Below are 25,178 nucleotides of genomic sequence, written 5' to 3'. Positions count from 1 at the left end.
GCATCTTCTATGGTCTCATTGTAGTGTGGTCTCACTATGTTGACTGCAGTGTGCCATGTGATGGTCACATGATCTCATCATACCGCCCATGGTCCGTACAGACAGGCTCCAAGCTCAGAAGAATCTGACCTGCAAACATCTTTGAATGGAATACTAATATCATATATTTTAAACCAAATTTCCAATAGAAATTAGAATGTTAATTGTTATTGTTCCAATTTTTGGAACTGAGGTTTAGTGGAATTGGCTGATAATGTGGTCCTGTTCAAAGTCTTAAAGGCCCCTATTTTTACCCCACGGTGTGATGCTAATTAGCCATTAAAAGTAATTTCCTAGACCTTCCCTGTAGTGTCATCACACGTAATGTATAATGGATAGATCACGCTACCAGCCTACCCAGTGGACTGAACCAACTGAACCAACATCTATACATCTGGGTGTGATGCCGCTAGAGCTTAGATTGTGAAATGGCTTGGTAATGGCTAATCAACATCACACCTGGTGGTAAAATAGGGGACCTTTTATATCTCTCTCCTTTACAGACGACATGACGTAAAGCATTATTTGGCCAGCAGATGGTAGTATTGCTACAACATGACAATATGAACGCTGTTGAACTACTGAAGATACATTTGGAATGAACCCTATTATACATCAAGGATGACTCAAATAATCAGCATACTGGATAGACCAGAATGGCAAAATGTGTGGTAAATGTCACACTATCAAAGTGCACTTTTTGTGAATTGAATGTACAATTTCTTTAGGGTGTTTTTAACCCAATCATACATTTCTACATTATCTTTCAAAATCAATCACCAACAACATAGTAAGCAAACACTTTATTAATGATTGACAACTGTTGTCAATATGTCTACCCAAATAAAAGAAAATAAACAGTAACACAACCTTTGACTGTTTTAAAACAATAATCCCTCTGATTGCTGAACTGCATTAAGTGAGACCTGCTTCTCTGGGTCTCCTTTGCAGTCTTATCGCCCCCCCTAGTGCCTAAAACACGCGGGTGGGTTCAGTCAGGGATCCGGCTCGTCCGTCTCGTCCGGATCCAGGTCCAGCTTGCGGCTGTTGGACCTCATGACCCTGCGTATCCAGCGGTAGAAGTGGGACACGCGCGTGTACACGCCGTACTTCCCCTTCTTGGCGCACTCCTCGCCCCAGCTCACGATGCCCGTCAGGAACCAGGTGTCGTGGTAACGGTTGGTGTGGGGCCCGCCGCTGTCGCCCTGGCAGGAGTCCTTGGCCACGTCTTCGTAACCGGCGCAGAACATGTAGCGCGTGATCCGGGCCGCGCTGCTGTCCTTGCACTCCGCCCTCTCCGTGAAGGGCAGCTCCACCTTCTTCAGGGTGGAGGAGGTGGCGCCCTGGAAGCGCTGCCGCCCCCAGCCGCTGACGGTGCCTGGGGAGCCCTCCTTCACCAGGGTCTCCGTGAAGGCCTTGGGCCCCAGGCAGACGGGGACCACCGTGGGGGTGAAGCGGATGGGGCTCTGCAGGCGCAGCAGGGCGATGTCGTGGTTGTACAGGCTGAGGGTGGAGTTGTAGCGGGGGTGGAGGTACTCGTCCTGCACCTCCAGGTCCTGCTCACTGCCCTCCCGGGCGTAGATGTTGTGCTCCCCTGGGGGGGGGGGGAGAACGGAATGACGCCCGGTTGATACGGTTTAGTTTATTTACGCTGTCATTCACGTTGTTACATGATGCCGTATTTAGTTAGACTGTAGTACTTCGTTATGTAGCAGCTCATCATAGCTATCTGTGTTGAGTACGGGGAACGGGTGAACCTGGCGGTTGTTGGTGCTTTGCTTTTCTATTGCTGCGTTCCAGTGCCCGTCCAAACCAATGGGACGTGGGACATCCTGCCTCCAACTAAGAAAAGTGCACTGGAATGCCTGTCGAAGTGGAACCTCCTACTAGGGAACTCGGGGGAGCTCGACCTACCCCGACTTCATTAAGATAAGTCAGAGAATAACGGCGGCGCCTGTGGAGTCACACGTCGTCAGAGATAAAACTTCAACAAACAGGCTATAAACTTTACTTCTCTGCGTGTAGGGTTGTTTTTCGACACACAATTTTAACACAACTTGTTTTTCATATTATGGCGTGAAATGATGTCGTTATTATCTGTTAGCATGAAGATATATATATACGGTAAAAGCTTAGCGTGGCGGTCGTCCATGTTTTCTGTTTACATTCGACTTCAATTGCCCGGAATCGCTTTGAAGTAGGAGCTAGTACACTTCAGGTAGGATAAGTCCCACGTCCCATTGCTTTGGATGGGCACTGGAATGCAGCATATGAACATCCTCACTGTACCGACAGCGATATGTTGTTTCACTTTCTTATGACAAATGTAGTTGTTGTAAGTCGCTTTGGATAAAAGCGTCTGCTAAATTCCCTAAATGTAAATGACACTGTCTACACGTGTTTGATTCTTTTATTTCACATTTGAGTTTATCTCAGATGTGATGTTTGGGTCATCCTCCTTTCCCCTTTTCCTAGCTGCAATTAATACACGCACACACCCATACACGGTGTGTCGTATATCATTCGTCCGACTTAACCAGTGATGCTGGCTGATCTCTGGGTATAAAATGTGTGCTGTTACTCGGCTGTTTTTCCATTTGTCACACGGTAAGTCTCTTGCTTGGCCCCAGTATGTTCTCCATCCATGGTTCCCTCCCAGCAGTACCTGCTCTGACGAAGAAGTTCTGGCTTCCCTCCACCAGGCAGTGGGCGGCGGTGATGACCCACACCTTGCTGAGGATGGAGCCCCCGCAGAACAGCTGACCGCTGGGACGGTTGATCAACCCCACCTGGGCAAAGCAGCCGGCGGAATAGGTTATAGGTCATAGGTCATAGGTCAAACACGGTAAAGGCTCTCTGCATGAACACTTTTCTCAATCAAAGCGACTTTGTGTTGTGTTCATGTCTTGGTAAGTCTTACATTGCGTAACATTGTACAATATAGTACAAAATATATAAACAATTCCATTAAAGGTCCCATGACATGCCACCAGGTGTGAGTGTGATTAGCCGTTACAAGCCGTTTTGGAAATCTGTCTCTTATGACATCACCAGTGGGCGTGTCCACCTAGATGTGTGCAGATAGATGAGCAACGTTTGCTACAGTCCGCTGCGTAGGCTGGTGGACTGATCTATCCAGCGCACATCTGGGTGGACACGCCCACCTGTGATGTCATAAGGGGCCGATTTCCAAAAACGGCTTGTAGCGGCTTATCGCACTCACACCTGGTGGCGTGTCATGGTGACCTTCACCAATTAAGCGATGCGGGGGACACTGAGGGGACACTGAGGGACGCCACCTGGTAGACCGCGGGGATCAGGTGCGGAACGCTTTCGGACTCAAACCGTCTTACCACCAGACTGTCCAGACCAGACCGTCCTGAGCCCTGCCAGCTGCAGCAGAGCCCCCCTCCCCCTCCTACCTGCCACGGGATCTCCCCGGGGCTGACGTCCAGCCCCCCCACGATGCGCTTGTCCTCCTCGTGCTCCATCTCGTCTGGCCAGAGCCCCCCGGTTCTCCTCCTGGAGCGGGTCAGCAGGAGGGCACCGGCGGCGGCGGCGGCGGCGGAGGGGGGCTGCGTGGACCACGACGGGGATGCAGAGGCTGTGACGAGGGTAGGGCTGCTGTTGGTGGTGTTGGTACTCTGGTTCTGCGTCAGGGTGGCGTTGGCCGTGCTGCTCGTGGCGTTGGGCGATAGAGACCGTCTCGACATCTCGTTGATCACCGTCACCACGTCCCGGCCGCAGGGGAAGTCGCCTGCGGAAGCAAGGACCTTTTTTTATACAGATACACGACGTTCGGGCGCTGGTGTCGTCGGCTGCTGGTGTCGGCCGGCCTTGCTCAAGGGTGTCGGCAATTAGACTGCGGACGCTTGGGTTCAAAGACGGAACCTTTTGGCTGGGAGTCACACACCCTCACCGCCAGACCATCCTGCTGCCCCTAATGACATGATTATTATGTATAGGCGATAGGGAATTCAGCGAGCGTCCTTTCGGTGGTGGATTGACTCCGCTGGGTGTGATACCTTCTGGTAAACAGTCCAGTCCGTCGTCGGACAGCTTGAATCCATCGGCGCAGGAGCATCTAGTGCCAGCGTCTCCCACCGACTCACAGAAGTGCCAGCAGCCGCCGTTGTTTACGTCACACCTTTTGCCCGTGGCTGAGGACCCAACAGACAAGCGAACCCTTTCGGTTATAGGCCAATAGTGGCATAAGCCCGCCCCAAACAAGTGGTGTTCTATTTATTTGATCAGCCCAACCAGTCAAGATAAGTCGAGGTCAGTCAGTGATATTATAGAATAATTTTACAGATGTCTCTTTTTGGTTTGGTATACTGGATAGATTGAACAGGTTGGTTGATCTCGACCGATGAGTCATGTTAAAGTCCCCACATCCAACACGTCAACGTCATTGTAGCCCTATTGGCTGAATGACTCATCTCTAGCTTTGACGGAATCTGTCATCAAATAGGACTTATCGTCTGTATTTCTGGGTCATCATTTGAATCGGGTCAAACGTATCTCACCGATCTCACAACGTCTGCCGGTGAAGTCGGGGGGGCAGGTGCAGGTGAAGGAGCCGAGGAGGTCTTTACACACACCCTGGTTCTGACACGGGTCCGGGCTGCACTGGTTACCGTCTGACGTCAATATATATATATATATATATAAACTAAATAACAACAATTCAAAAAGCTGCACATTATCTCATTGCACATTTCCTACCCATATAACCAGCCCAAAACTCCATCTGAAACACAGAAGAGTAAAGGCTTTCAACACTGCATCGTCAAATCATTAGATTTGTATAGAAAATGTGTTAGAAAACTGGGAAACTTAGGTCAATTTAAGTTCTCGAAGATAGTAGATGAGTAGGCCTAATGAATAATATTAAAAGAGTAGGTTGTTGATCAAAGTCTTAAAAGCTATACACATCAACCGGCGATGATCCACATCTTTTTCACGAACAAGTGACTCAGACGAAGAACGTACCGTCTTCTGGTCGTCCTCAAACACCTCCCTGGCCTCCTCCAGGTCACATTGCTCCTCCACACACTCCCTCTCCAGGTCTCCTTGATAGAACTCCTCGAACATCCCCGAGTTGTGGCGTCGCTGCCGCCGAAGGACACTATCGGCCGCCCGGCCCGACAGGAACACCAGGCCCGGGCCCGGAGCCTGGGGAGCCGGGGCTGGTTGAGGTCGTATTGGGCATACAGAGTTATTAACCGTATCAATAGCTTTCATTCATTAGCTATATTAATTATTTATTGATATAACTTATTATTATATTATATTCTGTATAATTCCCTTATACAGTAGGCCTATATTTGTTCTACACTTAGATAAGCGATGTAATACAAATATTATACATAAATTCAATATTAATATTAGGCTACATATCATACTTTTTGTTAGTTATTTGTTGTGCATGTGAAGCGGAGACATTTTATATATTTGTATTTAAATGTGAGTTAATAATATAATTTCTCGAGCAAAATAGTAGCCTATTAGGCCTACTATTAGAGTTAGCCACTGAACTACAATAGTGGAAGTTAAGTCAAAATAATAAGGTAGGCCTACAACATTATTGATGGTTTATAAGAGGGCCTATAAATAATGATTATTTTTGACCAGTCGAAGCATTTCACATGTTCAGTTTCTAGTAGCCCACTACCCCTAGTAAGAGGCCCTGGCCCACATAAAAAATACATGTTGTATGTTACCTCCAGACCCAAGGTGATCATTTAACAGCAACAAACTGCATAGCAGCGAAAGAATTAGTCCAACCGGAGCCATGCACCCTGTAACCCTGTACATTCACACATCCAGCTCCAAAGACACACTCCAAATACAACTCTTTTTAAGTATGCAATCGGGAATGCACCCCGCTGTTTCCCGAGTTTAGAAGCTACAGGTTGGCCTCACCAAACGATTTGTATACTTAAGTCAACAAACAGAATATTGAGCAAAGGCCAAAAGTGCAGGACAATACGGGTACTGTAGCAGGTTCACCACCAGAGGACGCTCGTACACTTCAGAGCAATATATACAGAAAGCTACACATTTAATTATGGAAGTAGGCCTACACGTTATGACTTAATAAGGCCTACTGTTAACTTATACCATTATAGTCCTACTTTTTACGATTACTAATTTCCACGATAGATTCGATTTTATATTTAATATTTTTTAATTGAATGTGCTTTTAGGCTTGAGTTGGCTCGATCAGCTTGCAATCGACAATGCATCATAAATCAACCTTGCAACCAACTCCCATTTGATCAGATTGAAACGTCCTGCATTTAATCCTGGGTTGTTTCCATCTCGCTATTCCTCGGTGGGTTGTTGAGGCGCTCATCGACATGGAATAAATCAATATCCAAACTAATGCAGTGGTCAAGGCTGAAGCGATGTGCTCACTCGGTCTTCCGGGGCTTCTAAGAGGCCGCCGTCCACGGTTCAATTCCGGTGTCTCTTGTGTGGTTTGGCATAACAAAGAACCCGAGCCTCTCCACGCCCTCGTGGGAGTCCCGGGACTGCTCAAGTGGAGGTAAGTATCGATCGGAGACGTTTAATATTTCGTTAAATCATTACAAGGCTAAATAATTCACGCTTGAGTAATTAAAACTGCCTACTCACTATCGGATACTTTCAATCATGTCCCTCTGGCGAGACTATAAATATAACAAAGAAATCAAACCAAATAATTTGCTCAATAATGATAAACAGCCCTTACCAAAAGGCAAGTATTAAAACAGTTTTTCTGTTACAGATCTTCCTGTTATGTCATCACGGCCCAGGCAGGCTATAACCTAATCTTTAGTAGGCATTATTATGTTTATTCTTCTAATTGAACATGCGCATACAAAAACACGTCGCAGGCATTGGATAATATGTCAACTGGGCTGTGTAGATAGAGCAATACATTATAATGGCTCACTTTGCAGAATACCCTGTCTCTCCCTGTCTAGATAGACACTCCCTGTCTATCCCTCTCTCGTACCTCTGTCTTCCATTCATGTAGGCCTAGTTGGCTAATTAATGGATACCTTAGCCTTAGTTGAAAAATCCCATTTGTCACTTGCCACTGTATGCTAACTGATGCTGGTGTGTAATAGTGAAAACAATAGAAGCAAAACAGCAGTCCTGTAATAGTCCACAGAAGGCAAACCTTATAACAGATGACAGACGGTAGTTTGTCTTTGTATACATCAAAGACAGCCAGTACCAGGAATAAAACATCAGCCGAATGACTAGGACTTTATTTATTTGGTATTCCAGTAGTAGTGATTTATCCTTTCAAAAAACATGATTGAATATTGAGCTATTTTGAGTTCCCCAGTTCTTCTTAGTAAGGCATTGGTCTGTCAACTCAGCCAGATTACGTGCAGAAAATATTAAATCCCACATTATACCATCATGGAGTGTGTGTGGATGATGGCTTGTTTCAGAAGCCTCACCTGGCCCGAGTCTGACGGATTGGACACTGGGGCCGGGTTGAGGCTGCACACCTGTTGTGCACTGAGCAATCAATTTGAACTGGTGAGACCAGCCATCTCCCCACACACACACGCACAGGGAGAGATCTCCTGCCTGTCAACATGGAGCACCAGGTCATGTATCAATGTCTGCAAACCTTACAATAAACCGGATCCCAACTTCCCCACTCTGCGTCCTTGTCTGGAGGAGCCTGGTAAAGGTCACCTAGGAGGAGTGTGGCATATAGAGCTTGCAACACTGGCGCCCAATGTGTGACTCAAAACCACGGCCCTGAGATTCATATGTGAATCTCAGGGCCGTGATCGCAGCATGAGAGTAGAGTTTCGCGCTCTACCGAGTCCGACTGATCTAACCAGGCTACCGCATTGCAAATGGTGACTGGTTTAGAGGCTGCATGGACGGGAAACCTGAAAAACAGTTTTCCTTTGTATTTCTCCTTCAGCCCATATTTATATATGTATATCTTATGTATATGCATAATTCATATATTATGTATATTTTGTACATAAGATGTCTAATACCTACCTGCTACTTGTGCTGTGTTCCATGGCACGCAGCCTATATCTTCCCTATGTGGAATATTTCTATATATTGTGTGTATTATGTGTATGTTTGTTTGTATGTCTATTGTTTACTGTCTCAGAGAGTGTCCACCCTACCGGAGTCAAATTCCTTGTATGTGTGCATACTTGGCCAATAAAGCTGATTCTGATTCCGACTCTGATTCTGATTTAATGGAGGGTTCAAGGCCAAGGACACAAATGTGTTGGAAAACGGTTTATTCTAAGCTTTGCAGACAGACCATGGTGCTCCACATTGCCATGTCACAACTGAAACAAAAACAGTTCATAATCAAATGAGGTATTGAATTACATGATGCAGAATTATGAAAGTATAATGACCTTGCTTTGTGATGTTAGCCAGAGGCTCAGTCTATCTCTGGCTACTTCCTTATTGGTGGTCCAATTGCTATTTAATTAATTTGAGTAATTCTCACTTATGCTGTTGTTAAGCACTTTGTGAAACACATTGTTTAGTACATTTGCTATAATGACTTAAGATATTACTTACTTACTTTCTAACTGACTTTTAGTGAATATCGTGAAGAGGAAAACTGGAAACTAAAATGGGAGCCCAGATCCCCGTTGGCGCCGTGACAGGTGATGGACGATCACTCACCGGTAACAGTGCACCTCTTACCCGTCCAGGGAGAACTTTCCGGAAAGGTTGTCTGTTCCAAAATAATGAATTCAAAAGTAAGTCTACTCAAAACTGCCACAGACAGTACACCTGATAATTTAAAAATGTTATATTTTTCATTGGTTCGAGACTGTATATGACTACTAAACAAATAATTACATTTTTAACATGTAAAACATAATTTCTCCTGATCAATCATGACTTTTTGAGAACAAGGTAAACTTGCTCTGTATCATTCAATACCACCCGCGTTTCCCATCTGGAATGAATAATGTACAATCTTACTTCTTATATAATATTAACCCCGTGCATCGACCCGTCGACCCTATGGTTGATCGATGTTATTCTCCTGCTCATATTTTTGGCCTCGGCTGTCGAGACTAAACTGACGCTAAATCAGCATATTTATCGCAGCTCTCGTGAGGTGCTAAAATCTATAGCCTGGTCGGGGCTTTAACCATTAAGTCTGTAACCTCCATCAACGTGAGGCATGTTCTACCATGAAGACATACCATATTTATCTGTGTAGCAACATATGTGACAAGTATATCATGCAGCATATATGTACCCTGACATGGGTGGTAAAAAAAAAACCCACACAATCTGCAGTTAGGAGCGACCCAATCAATTAAGTGGCGTGCGAAAGGTCAAAGGTCAAAGTGGTAGAAATAAAACATTTCCATACACAACCTTTGAGCCTGATCCGACTTGTGTAGACCAGTCCGGATGACCCTGTTCTGACCATTGAGGACAGAGGCCAGTCTATTTGAGCTCTGGTGGGCTTGGAGATGAATGGGCAGGTGCATCGTCCGTAACAGAACTGGGCTATGAGTGTATTGTTAGTCCACCACACACAGACACACATACATGCACACGCACACACACAGACACACAGACACACAGACACACACACACACACACACACACTCAGGCGTGCATGCACGCACGCATGCACATCAATCTGCAGTGCCAAGTGTGATAAATAATTTAGGTCCACATTTTCTGTGAATCCTTTTTATAATTGATTTGTTTTTTTTTTCACAAATGATCTATACAAATATACAAAACATTTTCAAGTCAGGGTAAAACACATTGCACTTGCTCCTAAAAACTTGAATTTCACTTTCTATCAAATAGATAAAATCTTTGGCAAATGCAATGACACAAGACTCTGGTGTTGTAACCCCTGTGGGAATGGTCCAGAGGGCACGCAGACTGACTGGTAGTTTATTGTGGCCAGCACTGTCCCTCCAAACAAAAGCAGCAGGCTTCTCTTATCAGCCTCTAGCAGAGCTTCGAGCAGGCTGCCTCCTTTACAGTCCAGAGGCGGAGGACTGAACCATCCGGAACAATATCGCAGCATAAATCACCCTCTGTGGCTATGTATGTCTGTCCCAGAAAATTATTTTAAGCTGAGGCCTCGTAGGGCCCCAATCCAGTCCAACAAACGTCACCTCGGGTGATTTTCAGTTCAGTCTTCAAGTTTCGAGTTGCGAAAAGAGGTGGTTGGTAGACGCCGCGTCCCACGGCGACCAGGTCGTCCTGGTACTGGCTGACTAACGGCGTGGCATCTTGAGGCTGTGAGGTGCTGTTGGTCATGAGATTCAGAATTATCGATTTGATTGAACTGATGGATAAGCCAGGAAATGAGATCAGGGTTGAGTTGAAAGGCCCGCCCCTTCCAACTCAGTTCCCTTCCTGACCTCATGCTTGTGTTTCTCTGTGATAACTTAGCTGTATTCTTATACAGATTGAATACATATATATATATAGATTGAATACAGATTGTGCTCATTGCACATGCGTGAAATGACACGGCTAATGCCATTGAAGGGGTGATAGCTGGGATCGATGTAATGGAAATGTAAGAGTTGATATACATTTGATTTATATATAAATGCTTCATCACAGTGACCGTCTCAAAGGGCTTCACAGGCCCGCCTTGAACCATGCTTCCCTGAAAGCAAGTGTGGGGAAGGAAGACTCCTCCACAAAAGACTGGGTCTGGGGGATCAATACATCGTAGCCATCTCTCCTAACTTCACTAAAACATCCATTACAATATCATTTGTCTAAATCTCTTTCTTGTACCGATTCTGCTGCATAGCAGTTGGTGTGCACACGCCTGAGACAAATGTCGACACTAGCCATATAGCACTTTGGTGTTCTGGCCAATGTACATTGATTCCCAAAGACGAGTTATAATGCCATTGTCTACATTCGCGGCAGGCACTCAATAGCTGAATGCTCTCTAGCAGAGTCGGTACAAGGCTGTGATCTTGATAAATGGTGTTCGAAATAGATGTTTTATCAATGGTTGGATGACCCAGACCGGTATTGTCTAACAGTTAAATAGAAGTATTTAAAGATTTAAAATGAAAATGTTGTAAATGATTGACCAATTGGTGTGAATGTGCAATCAATCATAAGATGAAATTATCCGACACAGTGCAGAGATGAAAAGCATTAAAGGTTCTCAATTTTAAATGACGGCTTGATAACAAAGTGAAAGTAAAGGACAACAGGGTGGTGAAGTCTATGCCTCTGTCGTCACATGGCGGTGTGCTGTTGTGCGTTTATTTTTGGTGGGGTGTGAAGGCTTAATGGGGGCTGGTGATATGCAGGTTATAACCCCTCACCTCCAAACAGTGAAAACACACACACACACACACACACACACACACACACACACACACACCCATGTCTGTGCCCACATCACAATAAGTGGTTGACACAACACATATATACAGGATTCATTACTATTCTAACAATCTAAAAGCTGTTATAATCCCAAAGCTACACCATACGTGCTGCCAGATGAATGGCTCATTTTCTAAAAAGCAAACAAATCCAACAATCAGTAAAGACAACAAAACCTAAGCTTTCTAGAGGGACGACCGCCTGGCGGTTGTGATTAATAATGTGATACAGCATGTGATACAGCAGGTGATACAGCATGTGATACAGCAGGTGATAGAGCATGTGATACAGCGTGACTGTGTTAATTCTGTCACTACAATACATCTGTAGTATTGACCCATGGAAGAGCAGCAGGCATGGACATACAGAAGTGGCCCCGCCAACTGCTATTTACCACTCTCTCTCTCTCTGGTTAATACAAACCAATTTACCGTTGCTTAATCAAACACACATATTTGCGTGTGTGTGTGTGTGTGTGTGTGTGTGTGTGTGTGTGTCTGTGCCCAAGTGTTTATGTGGATTTCGTCTTGTTCGTCTTCTCATTTATATCTCATTAGGTTACCGACACCAGCTCGTCCATTGATCAGGTTCAGTGTAACCTCTGTGATTTACGGCCCACTCCTATTGATCTCTGGTCTTCTTAAGTCTTTGTTGATGCTAAGAGGCCTCCCCATAGCATACTAAAATAAACGTTATTCCCAGCCTCCGGATATAATCCGGCAACCAAATCTATGAAAATATAATAGTTCGACCCTTTGGAAGGAAAAAAGTAAACACTGCCCTGTTGTTCGGTGATTAATGAATAATGTCTGGATGGTTGTGTTCTATTTATCGTACTGCGTATCCGTGTTTAACTTCTTGGCTGGCATTTACTGTAACTATAAACTATGTGCGAGCGAGGACTGTGAGTGAGTGTGTGTGCCAGGGAGAGAAGGAGAGAGAGGGGCATATATTTCCACGAGTGTAAATTATATCGAAAAGTTTGTGTGTTGTAGCGTCGAGGAGGTCGACTGTGCGCCTCCGACGTCTCCTTTAACCCCAGCACTTGAGCATGCGAAGAAAGGTACAGTTTCCTCTAAAAATAGAAACATATAGATCTCCTAACCCTCAACCGGGGGTCTGTTAAACCGTCGCCACTGCTGAATTTCATGCGAAGAGCCAAGCGACGTGCCAGGGAAAATAAACACCTTTTCAACGTTGGTTGTGGATTTCGGAGCGATAGAGATAGTGTTTGAATCACACTTAGAGGCTACATTTAGTCCTGTGAAGATTTGTTTTTCCTATCATCATCATCATCATCGCAAAAAAAGGTAGGGAGGCTAAATATATTTACAACTTTTGTACTATTTCAACAGCGCTAAAGGGGTGGGGGCGTGATTACGCACGGGGGGGCTTTTCAAAAGACAAGTGGTTGTTGACCACTTGTCCACAGTTATCAGCAAACGACTTGGTCGACTAGCCCACACAGGTAAGGTGATCCAGCGAGTTCTAGAATACCCCATGCATCATTGGACTTGTGTTGTAATCAGTGGTCTTATTTTTGTTGTATATCTGCTTCTCACGTGGCCATACGTGACATACTGTAGACTATAGAATATGGCCAAGTGCACATCATAAATGATTGACAGGATTACATTAATTGGCTGAAATAACACTGTTGCATCTGTTGCTCATTTGGTCTTCTCGTTTTATGTTTATCCAACGTTGACCACTAATTAAACCGATTAATTAAACCGTCAGTTTTTCCATCACAGCCTATTACGCACGTTGTTTTGACCTGACTGGACATACAGTATAACACGTTTCAAAATCTGTCCATCTAAACAGCGAGTGGTTGACCTAATTACATTTCAGAAATGTTTATGAGCAATTAAACTCGATTTCCAAATGGTTTCTCTGGGAAAGAGTGTCATTAAACACGAAAACCGCTCTCCAATAGCCACCGCTCCTGCGCTGCAACGGTGCACAACAGCGCTCATTTCCCCTCTCCTGTTGATTCGGGTTGTATCGCAGGAGCGCAGCGCTGGCCCCCCTAGAAATAAGCAGCAAGGTACAGACCAGGACACATTGAAGCGCTTCGAAGCGGATGCTTTTCTGTTTTTCTTCTGTATCCCCCCCCCCCCCATAGAAAGGGGACAGTGTAGTCTAGTGGTGCCGTTTTTTTTTAATCCGTTCCATTTTTATTGTTGCGTCGATTGGAACCTCCGGAAGAACGTGCGCTCAATTTCGACGCTGTTTTCTTCCGCTCTTTGTCACAGCAGAGAACAGGTCGTGATTATCCTTGCATGCCACATAACGGATCAGCATTGAAGGAGGGAGCGTTTTATGTTATCAATGTGCATTGATGTAGCGGAAAACGTGGAGGAGATAAGGTACGTCGAGCGCGTTTTCCAAACGTTAGTGTGAGATGCAAAGAGCCAAAACGTGTAGACTTGCTTTGTTTTGTTTGAAAGCCTTTGTGGAATCGGTAGCCTAATTGCCCCGTGGCCACGTTTAAGAGAGTGCTATTCAATTATATATGGAATAGACTATTGCTTGACTGTTCGTTATTCTCTTTCTGCGTTGACCTTTTGATTATATTTTCAGTGTTTTTTTTCTTTAAGTTCTAATTATAACCTTCTCTCCACAGAGCCCTTATCTCGGCACCTGGCACATTTGATAAGAATTTAATTGAGGACAGTGAGCGATTAAAAGGATTGCGAATCTCGTCTCACTCGGGAATTTACACCATCACTGGGATCTATGAGTGGAAAGGTGGCGAAGCCTAAAGAAGAAAAGGATGCTTCCAAGGGTAAGAGGAGACCCTTCCCGTGTACCGATTACTGCCCCCTTATGGCGCGTTCACACCAAAAGCGACGGGGCATCCAAATTCAACGTATAGACGCGTTCCAGGCGACAGGCGCCTGGAACGCCTATACGTCTACTTTATATGGAGTCGCGCCGCCCCGTCGCTTTTGGTGTGAACGCGCCATTAACACACTGTTTTAAAGCGACTGCGCGCCCAATCACTCCCTGCATGCGCATCCTTTGAGGATTCCAAGAATCCAGTAGACTCCGATGGCGAGACATGCACTACAAGCGCTGTGCACATATGATATTTTACCGTACCAACTGCAATATCTGGGTGGTTTAGTCAGGTCTTTGGGGGGGGGAGGGGGGGATTTTGTATTTTTTTGTTGTGTGTTTTTGTGTTTTTAGTGCACTTTTAGCCAGGAAGGGGAAACCACTTAAGGAAACAAAGAACCCCAGTGGTAATCACTATCGCTATTGAACGGTGAGGCACGTCTCGTCTATAAATAAGCCTACATTGGATTCATTTGGAGCAGCCGTTTGCCACTTTATCATCGAGGTGACGGATACACAAACGACTCATTTGTCGTCCCTCTCTGCATTCATTCCGTTCAACCAGGGAATCACTGTCGTTGAATTCATGTCGGTGTGTGGTGCCGTGACGTCACGTAGGCGTGACGTAGCCGTGTTGCCTCCACTTTTGGCGAGCGTAGTTTGGTCTCGTGACTCGTGTGACGCGTGGAATCAGCCTTCTTCTGCACGAGAGGCACGTCGCTTACCTATTGCCATGGAGACGCCGCGGAGACGGTTTGCCAGATCCACCTCATGGCTGGACCGGCTGAAGCCTTTCACATGGGGGTGCGCTAGGCACACGACATGTTACGCACGGGCGCGTTGCTGTGTGTAGAACCGTCGAATCACGTTAAATATATAGGATTTAGCGTACAACCTCAAACCAGCACGTTGTGTTTTTGCTGTTATAGAGGGACTGATGAAGCGTCTTTTTTATCCTCTGGTATCGTGGTTTCGGAACCAGGTACGACTCGGAAGAGTGGTAGGTCTACTGTTTCAACACGTGGTTTATTGAGAGATGCATGGTACACGGTCGTACCCAGGTAGGCTACAGCTTCAGTCTGTAGTGGCATGGGCGGAATGAAGCCACGCCTATAGAGTCTGCTTTATATCGGAACCATTACAACACTGGGGTTAATCCTAACCCTAATCAGGATTCAATTGTATATTTTAATAACTGATTGACTATTATTATATAGTCTAATGTAATTCACATTGCCTTGCCACATTGACTAGGCTCCGTCTCTCCCTTCCACTCTCTCTCTCGTCAAAGGACATTGCAGTGGAATAGAGAGAGAGCTTAACCCTCTCTTACACGACTTGGTTGATGATGCCATTTTCATTAAACCAATTCCATTAAAAATACATTTTAGTGAAGTAGAGCATTGTGGATGGAATTTAGAAATCATATATCATTTAATTAATTGAAAAATCCAATTGTCGTATCACCATGAAACAGATATTTAATAAAAGACTATCTACTAAACTTTATTTGTACAGCCCTAAGTGACAGTATCAAATTACTTCATACGGCCATGTTGTATGACACCTAACAAAGAACAAGCAGAAACAAACGCTACTTAAGATTGAGTTATCAGATTATTAAAAAATCCACTCATTACCAATCTATGCAGCATGTGTTCCCTCAAATATTTGATCTACTTACTTTCTATTGCACCCTGTTCAGACTCGTTGTTAAAATTTGTAAGGCTAAAAATATAGGTGTTGGTACGTCCAGTAGCTTGCTAATTCAGATCTCTTATGGTTATTAAATGAGTCGAATATAAAGTGACTGTTGAATTGGCCAATGTAGCACACAGATTTCTGCTCTTGTTCCTCTGCGTTTTGTTGAGTTAAAACCAGACTATATACCCTCACGAGAAAACGGAAAACCCAGGTGTCATATACCAGGAGACCATAAAAAACACAAACACACATAAATATGTTTTAAAGGTCAAAATAAAAGTTATTTATACAATGAAGGCTGGGCAACAGGTGCACACATAAATGTGTTTTAAAATCAAAATGCAAGTTATTTATACAATGAAGGCTGTGGCAACAGGTTGAGGAGCACATTACATTGTAGTGTGCATCACAGTAGTATAGTTTCAAACCAAGAATAAAGCTAACTGAAGCCGGGCACTGAGGTGTGATACCTCAGTGAGGCCCAGGGGAAACAAATAGGACTGCTACAGAAAACCAACAGAGAGGTAACCTACTTACACTTGGAACACCTTTCGGGGAAGTTCACCACAATGGAAGATATGTATTTCAAGGAAAATAAGGATATGACAAAAAAAAATCAATTTTTTTTGGCCTGGCTACATCAACACAGGTCTCATTAAGCGATGCCACACTACTAATATAACAGAATTGCTATTTTGTTTCGGTCCATTCAATGTTATGGAATGGATATTTTGGGGCTGAAAAGATTAAAATCTGTTTTAGCGCCGAAACCAAGCAAAAAAAAAAGTGCCCTTTTTCTTTAAACCATGCTTTGTTAAATTTGAGGTACGAGCGTAATCTCAGACACCGAAAGCATTTTAATCTGCATGCTTTTCTGCGCTAAGTAAGTTGGTATAGGAATGCCTGAACCTTATCGCATTCTAAATCAAGAGCATGTGAGAATAAATTAGAATATTCCCAAGCATGTTCCCAAGATCGTGCACCAAGCCCCCCTTGAAATCTGCGATTTCGGTCATTCTGCTGCATGTGGATTGGCTGTGAGCAGGGCCAACGTGTCCTCAGTGAAGGACCTTGGACCTTGAAAATGGGCAGGGAAACCAACACAGTCTTTGACCCCAGGCCACACCTGTTCCTGTTGTCTGAGACCAGAGTCCAGCCGGGTCGCGGCCAGAACCGCTTGCCTTCTCCACGCTCTCGCCCTCTGTCTTTCCGTCTTTCACTCTCTTTCACTCACTGTCTCTCTTTCTCTCTCTCACTCACCCAATTGCTTTCTCGCTCTCTCTCTCCCCCTCGCTCTCTCTCTCCCCCCCCTCTCTCTCTCTCCCTCGCCCTCTCTCTCCCCCTCGCGCTCTTTCACTCTCTCTCTTTCACATTCTGGCTCTTTCTCTGGATCTTTGTCTCTTGCACTCTCTGACACACACACACACACACACACACACACACACACACACACACACTCTCTCTCGCTTTCTTTCGCTCTCTCTCACACACACTCTTTCTCTCTTTCTCACTCTCTATCTTGTGCTCTGTCACACACTCGCCTCTCTCCGATGCCCTTTTACCCAGACATCCAGCAGACCCCCCCACCCCCCAACCCCCTACTGTACATTCTGTGTACCGTGCTCAACCCTCTCTTTTTTTATACTCCACATCCCCACAGCTGACACTGGATCTGCTCTACCAGGGACTAGTTACTCTGAAGCAGTTCATTTTGTATCTCCTGGAGGTTAGAATGACACATTCATGTGCGGTGCGAATGTTGCCATGTTGAGTAATGACTCATAGGCGTTCCTCAAGGTTCTGCACATGCTGTTTATGGTCCTGTGTGTGTGTGTGTGTGGTATATTTACACATCATATATATGGTGTATATGCCACACGACAGGAAAAGAAGGGTTATTATAGGGGACGTCTCTCCGCTTTTGAGAATATTGTATTTCAAGTATTGTGATTGGCAGGTTTCTCCGAGCCAATCACGGATGCGATGTCTGTGATTGGTCAGAAATGAGCCAAGAGTGATCTGAAATCTAAATTGTCTCATACAGGGGCAGGCACAGTCACCTCAAAACAAATATTCTCACAGCACATTGTACTTACTTATAGCTGATGGATGGCAAGGCCATTTCCAACAAAGTACCCTTAAATAAAACCTCTTAAAATTTTAACCACAGCACTTTTACAGATGCGGGATGCAGAATTTATTGGCATCTATTGGAACGGACTTGGCAGAAATGTCAAGGGGAGGTAGAGTAAGTATTACACACTGTACCTTTAAGGAGAATAGATCGATTCAAACCTTTGGAATAACCATACAGACTGTAAAAGGCACGTATAGACCAAACAAGAAGAAGAGCATGATGTCAAACAAGATGCAATGGACTTTTTCCTTAACATCAACGCTTGTTCTTTTTGTGTTGCAAATTGCCTTATTATATTGCCTTATTATAAGCTATCCTATAATAAATATCATCCCCCATGGCGAACAGCTGGCTCTGGTTCATCATGCGTGGTTGTCTGATTGGCTCCATATGAGATCATGCTCGTATAGTGGCTATGGCTCATGGCTATGAATCATGGATGAGCCGGAACATTGCAGACATTATCTAATAAAACTGAGACCAGGGCTGACCTGAATATATAACTTCCAGCTTCCAATATTTGTCAGGTTTTCTGAACGAATATTCCAATATTTGGAGTGGTAATCAATATCTTTTGCGTCTTTCCCTGCCTGGAATCGGAGACGGTGCGGACCACTGTTGCAGAATCGTGTTTTTAATCCACTGATTGTTTTTTCCTTTTAATTTCTACAGAGTTACATAATAACGGCTTCCATAGTACAGAAGTAAACCACTTCCAATCATTAGAAAGCAAATAGTTGGTTTGAACATTTCGCAAAATTGCAAGGCAGGTTTAGCTATATTAATCCGAAGGAAAAACCTACTGCCCTTATTGTGAGGAAATTCTATTCATGTTTATCAAATGACCAACCAGTTTATGAGGTATTTACCAACCATTATGAGGTATGGGTATGGCTTTTTGCTTTCTTTGGTCCTAAAACATTGAAATAGCTGCTAGATATGTTCATTATTAACTCCCCTAACCAACAGCTTGCTGCAACGCTCTTATTTCTATGCATTTCAGCACTGGGGACGCATCGATTAGGGGATGTCTTGCGTCAAACAAACTAGGTAACCCTGGGTAACCTAATATGCGTAGACAAATGCTGATCTAACGTTTGACTACGTACCTATAGAGCGAATATTCACATATTTGGACCACACCACCTGAGACCAATATGAGACACCCCAGTTGGAGAAGTGCAGCAGCGACCTTTGCCTTGGTTTCCGTCTCAGTAGAAATCAGGTCCTAAAAATGTCTTATTTCTCTTCTTCTATTCTTCAGTCTAGTAAGCAATGACCCATATGAGAAGATCTCACAGCAGTACAAGAGGGCACGCACGCACCCATGTGATCTGGAGCGAGAGAGGGGGCGAGGCGCTGCCCAAAAGGGAGAAATTGACGGGGAGAGGGAGACGCCTTGGTTTCAGCACATCACTTAGCGTTAGCGTTGGCTTCGGCTGTGTCCTTGTGAGCAAGAGTGGTTTGGACAAAGTGATGTGTCAAAGTATGACATCCTCGCCCTCCCAGGCTCACAGCATCCCCCTGGAGTCTCCTAACTCTCGACTCGACGGAGCTGCGATTACTCAACACAAACCCCCCCCCCCTCCAGTTATATTTTACAATCAAAGTTCACAAAGTGCATAAATTGTACAACTTGTTTCCAATATCGCGTTTGACCAAAATGCCTACCGCCGGGACGAGACGTCCTGAACATTGCCAAGTGATTCATGTTTTAAGGCTTTTACCTCTCCAATGCAATCTCAGTGGATTTGTAATTGGCACTCAATGGCGGCAACATAACTTTTTGGTCCCAGCTGTGGGTGTTGAATGCCGGCCAGTTAATGTATATCTGCCTCGCAGTAGCACCACTGAAAGGACCCGAGGAGCTACGTCTTGCATATTCTGTTGGCAGATTAAATGCAGGCCGAGGCCAGCCCAGACCACTGCACGCTCAATCAATAGATTCCCAGAGAGGCGTTTGCGAGGCACTTCATTAATCACGGTTGAGGTAGCACTTGGCCCGCGTTGTGTTGGAGATCTTGTTGTAATCTCACTGGCAGAACAAGATGCTGCCCACACCGGTGTCATTCAAACGTTTGAAACCGGAGGGCTTTGCCCTGCTGGAAGGCCGCTAGACACGAAGAGGGACGTTGTGTGTTGTGTTGGTCAAGGCAGTTTCTCTTACAGTAAAAAAAAACCCTGACATTATTGCGGTTAAGAGTTACATAGACGCTCAAGTGTTTCGTTAACTCAATATTAGGAGTTCTTTCCCTTTTCACTTCTGTCCCCCAAAGTAATCACTCCGTCATTTATAATGTTTAGGCTTTATTAACGTATGGGGCCTATTGTTTTGTGTGGAAGAATATGCAAAGCCCAGGAGGAGCTCTGGCTGTAGGGAGGGTCTTTCTGTCTGTCAAGGGGGGTTATTTTGGCCTGTGAGGGTGCTGCTGACGCAGACCCACTCTGCCTGGAGTAAGGCTGGCTGGTGTCGCATCAGAAACCTGCCACTCTCCCTCGTGGGGCCTGCTTGTGGATCACGGTGGAGTGTTTGCCAAGGTTGAGGGCTTGTCTGTTCCGCTCGCCACTCAACGGGGACACGCACGCCTCCGTGTTTTTTGTGCGTTGATTCCCAGCCTAATCGGTTAGCGCTGCTGTCGCCGATTTGAACAAAAAGACATCCTATGTGTGTGTGGTTTACGTTAGTTTTGAATGGTTTTATTTATTAATCCGCTTTTTGCGTTTACCATGATATTAAAGATTAATAGCCTAATATGATAAAACATAACAATGACACCTAGAAAATTCTTTTTTTTAAGTGACATACAAAAAATAAATAAAAGGACAAAATACTGACACAACACTTAATAAATTGCTCTAACTTGTCCCCCATTACACATCATATGGTGGATCCTGTTTCACAGAATATGGTCCATTCTCTGCCTGTTCCTCTGGTGGCTCTGGGGGTTGGAGTTTACTCTAAATACCTGACTGCATTAGTAAGCCAGCTACTGGTAATCCACTGTGCTGCTGCATGTTTTTTTTTAGGTAAAAGGCTTTATAAATGGCTGTCTCCCGTTAGATAATCATGCCTGCCTCCAATTGTCATTTTCAAGGCCCAATGCCGGTGTGTCACCTATTGTTGCTGGTTTGTCTTCTATATTCTTTCATCTTTTTATTTATTTCTTCTTTCCCCCATGTTCACTAGTGTCAGCAAGTAAATGTACAATTCTGCTCAAAACCTGATTTTGTAGCACAATTTGATTCATTTATCTTGGGATAACAGGTTGGTACGTGGACATGCTTTGGTCAGGGCTGTGATCCAGTTTTGATTCATCATTGAATTACTGATTACTTTTTGCCATTAAAATAATGGTACCCTTCACAATTCTGTCAACCAGGTGTGGGATTATCCCAGTTGTGGATTTTGCATTGTAGCAGGTTTATGTCTATTTTTACAAAAATACACTCAGTGCATTTGTGGTTAATCCCATCCAAAGACAGGATTTGACATTTTTTAAAAGGAAAGGTTTTAGTGCACGTGTTTAGTGTGGCTTTTGTCACAATGGGTTTAAAGGTCACCTGCCATTTAGAAAATCCTGATCCTTGAATACTAGGTCTACAGTGGCTGTTTTTCAATTTCAGTTCAGCACTCTTATAACAGGAGAAGGCAAGTTTGGACATGATCCTGTTATCAACCAACCGATTATCTGCACAGGAGGACATGGGTGGAGATATGTCCGGACAGTGTTGCATAGGCCTTATTTAGCTAGTGACCATCTTGTTAGCTAGCGGGGTAAACCCAGCTGGCATTTGGACCCAAATTTAGCCAAGATGGCCGCAAGGTGAATGGATGTTGCTTCATGCACAGCTCCTAAGAGAAGTATTTTTTCCACCGTCCTGTGAACCAGAATATAATGACCCCCCCCCCATTATACCCCTGCCAGGTATCAACAGGCCTTGACATTGCAATGCTAATTGGTGAAAATGGCATGGCTGTGCTCTTGGTGTATTGTCGACTGGGTAAGGGGGTTTTAGCTGTCCACCTGAGCATGTGGCACCACTGACACAATCCTCCACAGCAGCGGCGTGCTTGACACTATGTATTCAGTTCAGTATATTCTATATATGCTATTACTTTAATGGGATGATGGCTTGAAGTGACCACTTTTCAGCTGGTATACCTTTTTTTTTTGCTGACAAAAAACCATGTTGAGATCATCATGTGGTTTTTGTGTGGATTAAGGGGTTTCTATGCATATCTTATCTTTCAGTGAATTATAATTGTTGAATTGTTGAACACCATGGTCTATTAATATAGTAATGGAAAACGATTTACGACACCATTCATTTGATGAATCGGGGGAGAGCCCAGGACGAGAATCGCTGTTGATGAATGCCTAAAGCGCCTCTGCTCCGGCCCTGCAGAGGATTAGCCGTTCCTCTGGTCATGAACTAATTTAAGTTGGCAAAAAACGATGGTAGGGCTTTAGGGGAGATATGAGGGAGAGGTGATGAGGCCGGGCTAGGGTTAACAAACAGGGGCCCACAGCCCGTAGCAAAGCCTCGGAGGGGAAGATAGCTGTTGTGTGCGAATGAGAGAGTGAAATATTGCTTCTGGTTTTAAGTAGAGAAAAGATTAGTAATTTGTGGCAGCAATGCTGGAGGCAAAGCCCTAGGCATTCTTTGAAGTCAGAATGCCACAATGCTGCCATATCGCATGCACGCGCGCACACACACTGACACACACATGCACGCATACACACGCGCGCAGCGATTAAGCTGCACGTTACCTGCATCCATCAGCTTATTCAGAGAAGATATTATGTTGAGTAGCCACCACAACAACAGGGTGCTGTAACTCAGCAGAAGATGGCCTGCGGTGAACACACATTTCTACCTTTAATCGTCCGCCGTGCAGGGCGCGGTACGGCCCGGGAAATCATCCCTTCCAGCCCGCGCTCTCAAGTCTGCTTGTCGAGCTAAAGCGCTTGACTGAGGAGAAAGGAAGTGTTGAGTCAGGGTTTGTTGTCTGTGGCGCGGGGTGAGGAGGGGTGAGGAGGGGGTGAGGACGGGTGAGGAGGCTGCCTCCCGATCCCTCCCTGCCACCATTCAGTCCTCGGTACTGGGGTTAAATAAATACAGTGGTCTCCCTTGAGCTTTGGGTCACTGTGTGTGTGTGTGTGTGTGTGTGTCTGTGTGTGTGTCTGTGTGTGTGTGTTGCAGAAAGACTTTGTGTGGTGATGTGACTTGGACTGACACGTGGGATGGACCGTAAAAGGAAGGATTGACATTGAATGCTTGCTTTCAATGAGAAAGCTTGAGTGTCGAAATGTGAAGGATTCATTTTTAAGAACATCAGATTCCAAGAGAGGCCATTCATTGAACAACAATAAGGAGCAAAAGAACACATACACACTGTACATATGTGTTTGTGTGTGTCTGTGTGTGTGTCTGTATGTGTGTGTGTGTGTGTGTGTGTCTGTATGTATGCGTGTGTGTGTGTGTGTGGGGGGGGGGTCTGTACACGTGCGGGATTCTCTACTGCTGCCAAATGTTTGGATAAAAAAAGTCCACCACTCTTAACAACTTAAACTCTTTTATTTTGAAAAACTTGAGCGTGTTAGGCAGCTGTTCTAAAAGTGTCACACCAGGCACGGCGTGGTAGAAACGGCAGTATTTAGCCTGCTGCTAAATATAGCGCCAGAGCCCGCGGCCGGTCCCTGAAGCCAGTTACACTGTCTGGAGCACATTTACATAATGAGGCGCTACCACGGCAACAAAACTCCACCAAGCGTGGATGTCCTCAGCTAGTGTGCACCGCCACTGACACACACACACACACACACACACACACACACACACACACACACATGCACGCTTGCACACACGCACGCACGCACGCCCGCACACACACGCACGCACGCACGCACGCACGCATGCACACATTCACAAACACACATACTCAAACCAACCCCACACTCTAAAAACTCTATGTCTGTATTAATATGGACTGAGAGAAAAAAAATGGGATCTGATGAGATTACTAGAGATTACCAAATGAGCTTGTCCGCCGTAGCAACGATTGTGGGAGCGTGGCTGTTGTTACGTTATTTGTATTCATCCTTTGGTGGAGGGAAACATGCCTCACAGGAAATCAAGTCATCGTTCGTATTTAAAAAATCAATCAAATCAAAATCTCTCTCTCTCTCCCCGTCCATTTCAATCGTAATCCCGCCGTTCACCTTCACCTTTCGTGTGATCACATCGGAGGCCAACTTCGTTTTGCGGTCGTCCATCAGAGGTTTACCGTTGATCGCATCGTTAGTGTCGTTATGATGAGACGGGTTCACTGGCTGAGGGAGGTGATTGGACGAGGGACTCGGATAAAAGAGAAGCGGGCAGCAGAAAGCCGCAGAGAGAGAAAAAGAGAGAGAGAGAGATAAACGCACGAGAGCGGGGCTGGCAGCCGCACGCTGGATGAGCGGTACTGCGGGCGAGATAAAAAGGTTGCGTGCGATAAAGACAAAACGGCTCAGCTTTCCTCAAAGGTCACAGTGGATAATAAGGACAGGGGTAGTGTTAAATTACTCTCCCCACCATTAAGCAACCCCCAGAATAGTATCTAAACTTTATTGAACAGAGCCGTCCCCTCCCGTGCTCACTACTGAACGCCTGGTGACTGAGTGAATGTTGTGAGTGAGTTAATGTACTCTGACACAGCTGTTGTGGCCGCTGAACTCTCGCTGTGATTATAGATTGTTACGAGGTTCAGTTGCTGTCCCTTTACTTTTGATTGACTCAAAGCCAGCCTTTTGTGATGCGTGTGTGTGTGTGTGTGTGTGTGTGTGTGTGAGTGTGTGTGACACCGTATGTCGTTCAGAGGACTGGTTGCCTGAAATTCAGAGCAATAGAGTGTCTCTCACACACACACACACACACACACACACACACACACACACACACACACACACACACACATACACACACACACACACACACACACACACACACACACACACACACACACACACACACACACACACGTACGTACACATAATCCAACTTTTTTTAC

At 45.0% G+C, this 25,178-nt stretch overlaps 2 protein-coding genes across 3 annotated transcripts in view; one reads left to right on the top strand and one right to left on the bottom strand.

Moving 5' to 3' along the window:
- Positions 1 to 827: 827 nt before the first annotated feature.
- Positions 828 to 5,954, bottom strand: f9a (coagulation factor IXa). The gene is made up of 8 exons (XM_084469765.1): positions 5,763 to 5,954; positions 5,032 to 5,228; positions 4,765 to 4,789; positions 4,566 to 4,679; positions 4,065 to 4,199; positions 3,462 to 3,796; positions 2,705 to 2,828; positions 828 to 1,633 (listed from the first exon to the last, which is right to left on the bottom strand). The coding sequence occupies exons 1-8, from the start codon at positions 5,854 to 5,856 to the stop codon at positions 1,035 to 1,037; spliced, it is 1,623 nt and encodes a 540-aa protein (XP_084325891.1). The 5' UTR covers positions 5,857 to 5,954; the 3' UTR covers positions 828 to 1,034.
- Positions 5,955 to 12,359: 6,405 nt separating this feature from the next.
- fgf13a (fibroblast growth factor 13a) overlaps positions 12,360 to 25,178 on the top strand; it is a gene marked incomplete at its 5' end in the record, with an annotated part of 90,940 nt that continues 78,121 nt past the window's right edge. Inside the window, 2 exons of one of the 2 annotated variants that reach the window (XM_084469478.1) lie at positions 12,360 to 12,749; positions 14,069 to 14,230. In XM_084469478.1, the coding sequence (XP_084325604.1) occupies positions 14,182 to 14,230 (49 nt within the window). Of the gene's footprint in view, positions 12,750 to 14,068; positions 14,231 to 25,178 lie in introns of those variants that run through there. The other variant, XM_084469479.1, reaches the window with a different exon arrangement.

Source organism: Micromesistius poutassou (assembly GCF_964030765.1).
Source record: "Micromesistius poutassou genome assembly, chromosome: 6".
Lineage (NCBI taxonomy): Eukaryota > Metazoa > Chordata > Actinopteri > Gadiformes > Gadidae > Micromesistius > Micromesistius poutassou.
The sequence above is the reverse complement of the archived record's forward strand: the minus strand, read 5'-3'. Positions and strand labels throughout refer to the sequence as shown.

Bases quoted from the DNA above. Each gene is read 5' to 3' on its own strand.
- f9a (XM_084469765.1), bottom strand. From the start codon at position 5,856: ATGTACAGGGTTACAGGGTGCATGGCTCCGGTTGGACTAATTCTTTCG. The intron at 4,790-5,031 runs GTACGTTCTTCG...TCTGTGTTTCAG, and splicing joins TTGAGGACGACCAGAAGACG to ATGGAGTTTTGGGCTGGTTA. The intron at 4,200-4,565 runs GTGAGATACGTT...TTGGGTCCTCAG, and splicing joins CGGCAGACGTTGTGAGATCG to CCACGGGCAAAAGGTGTGAC.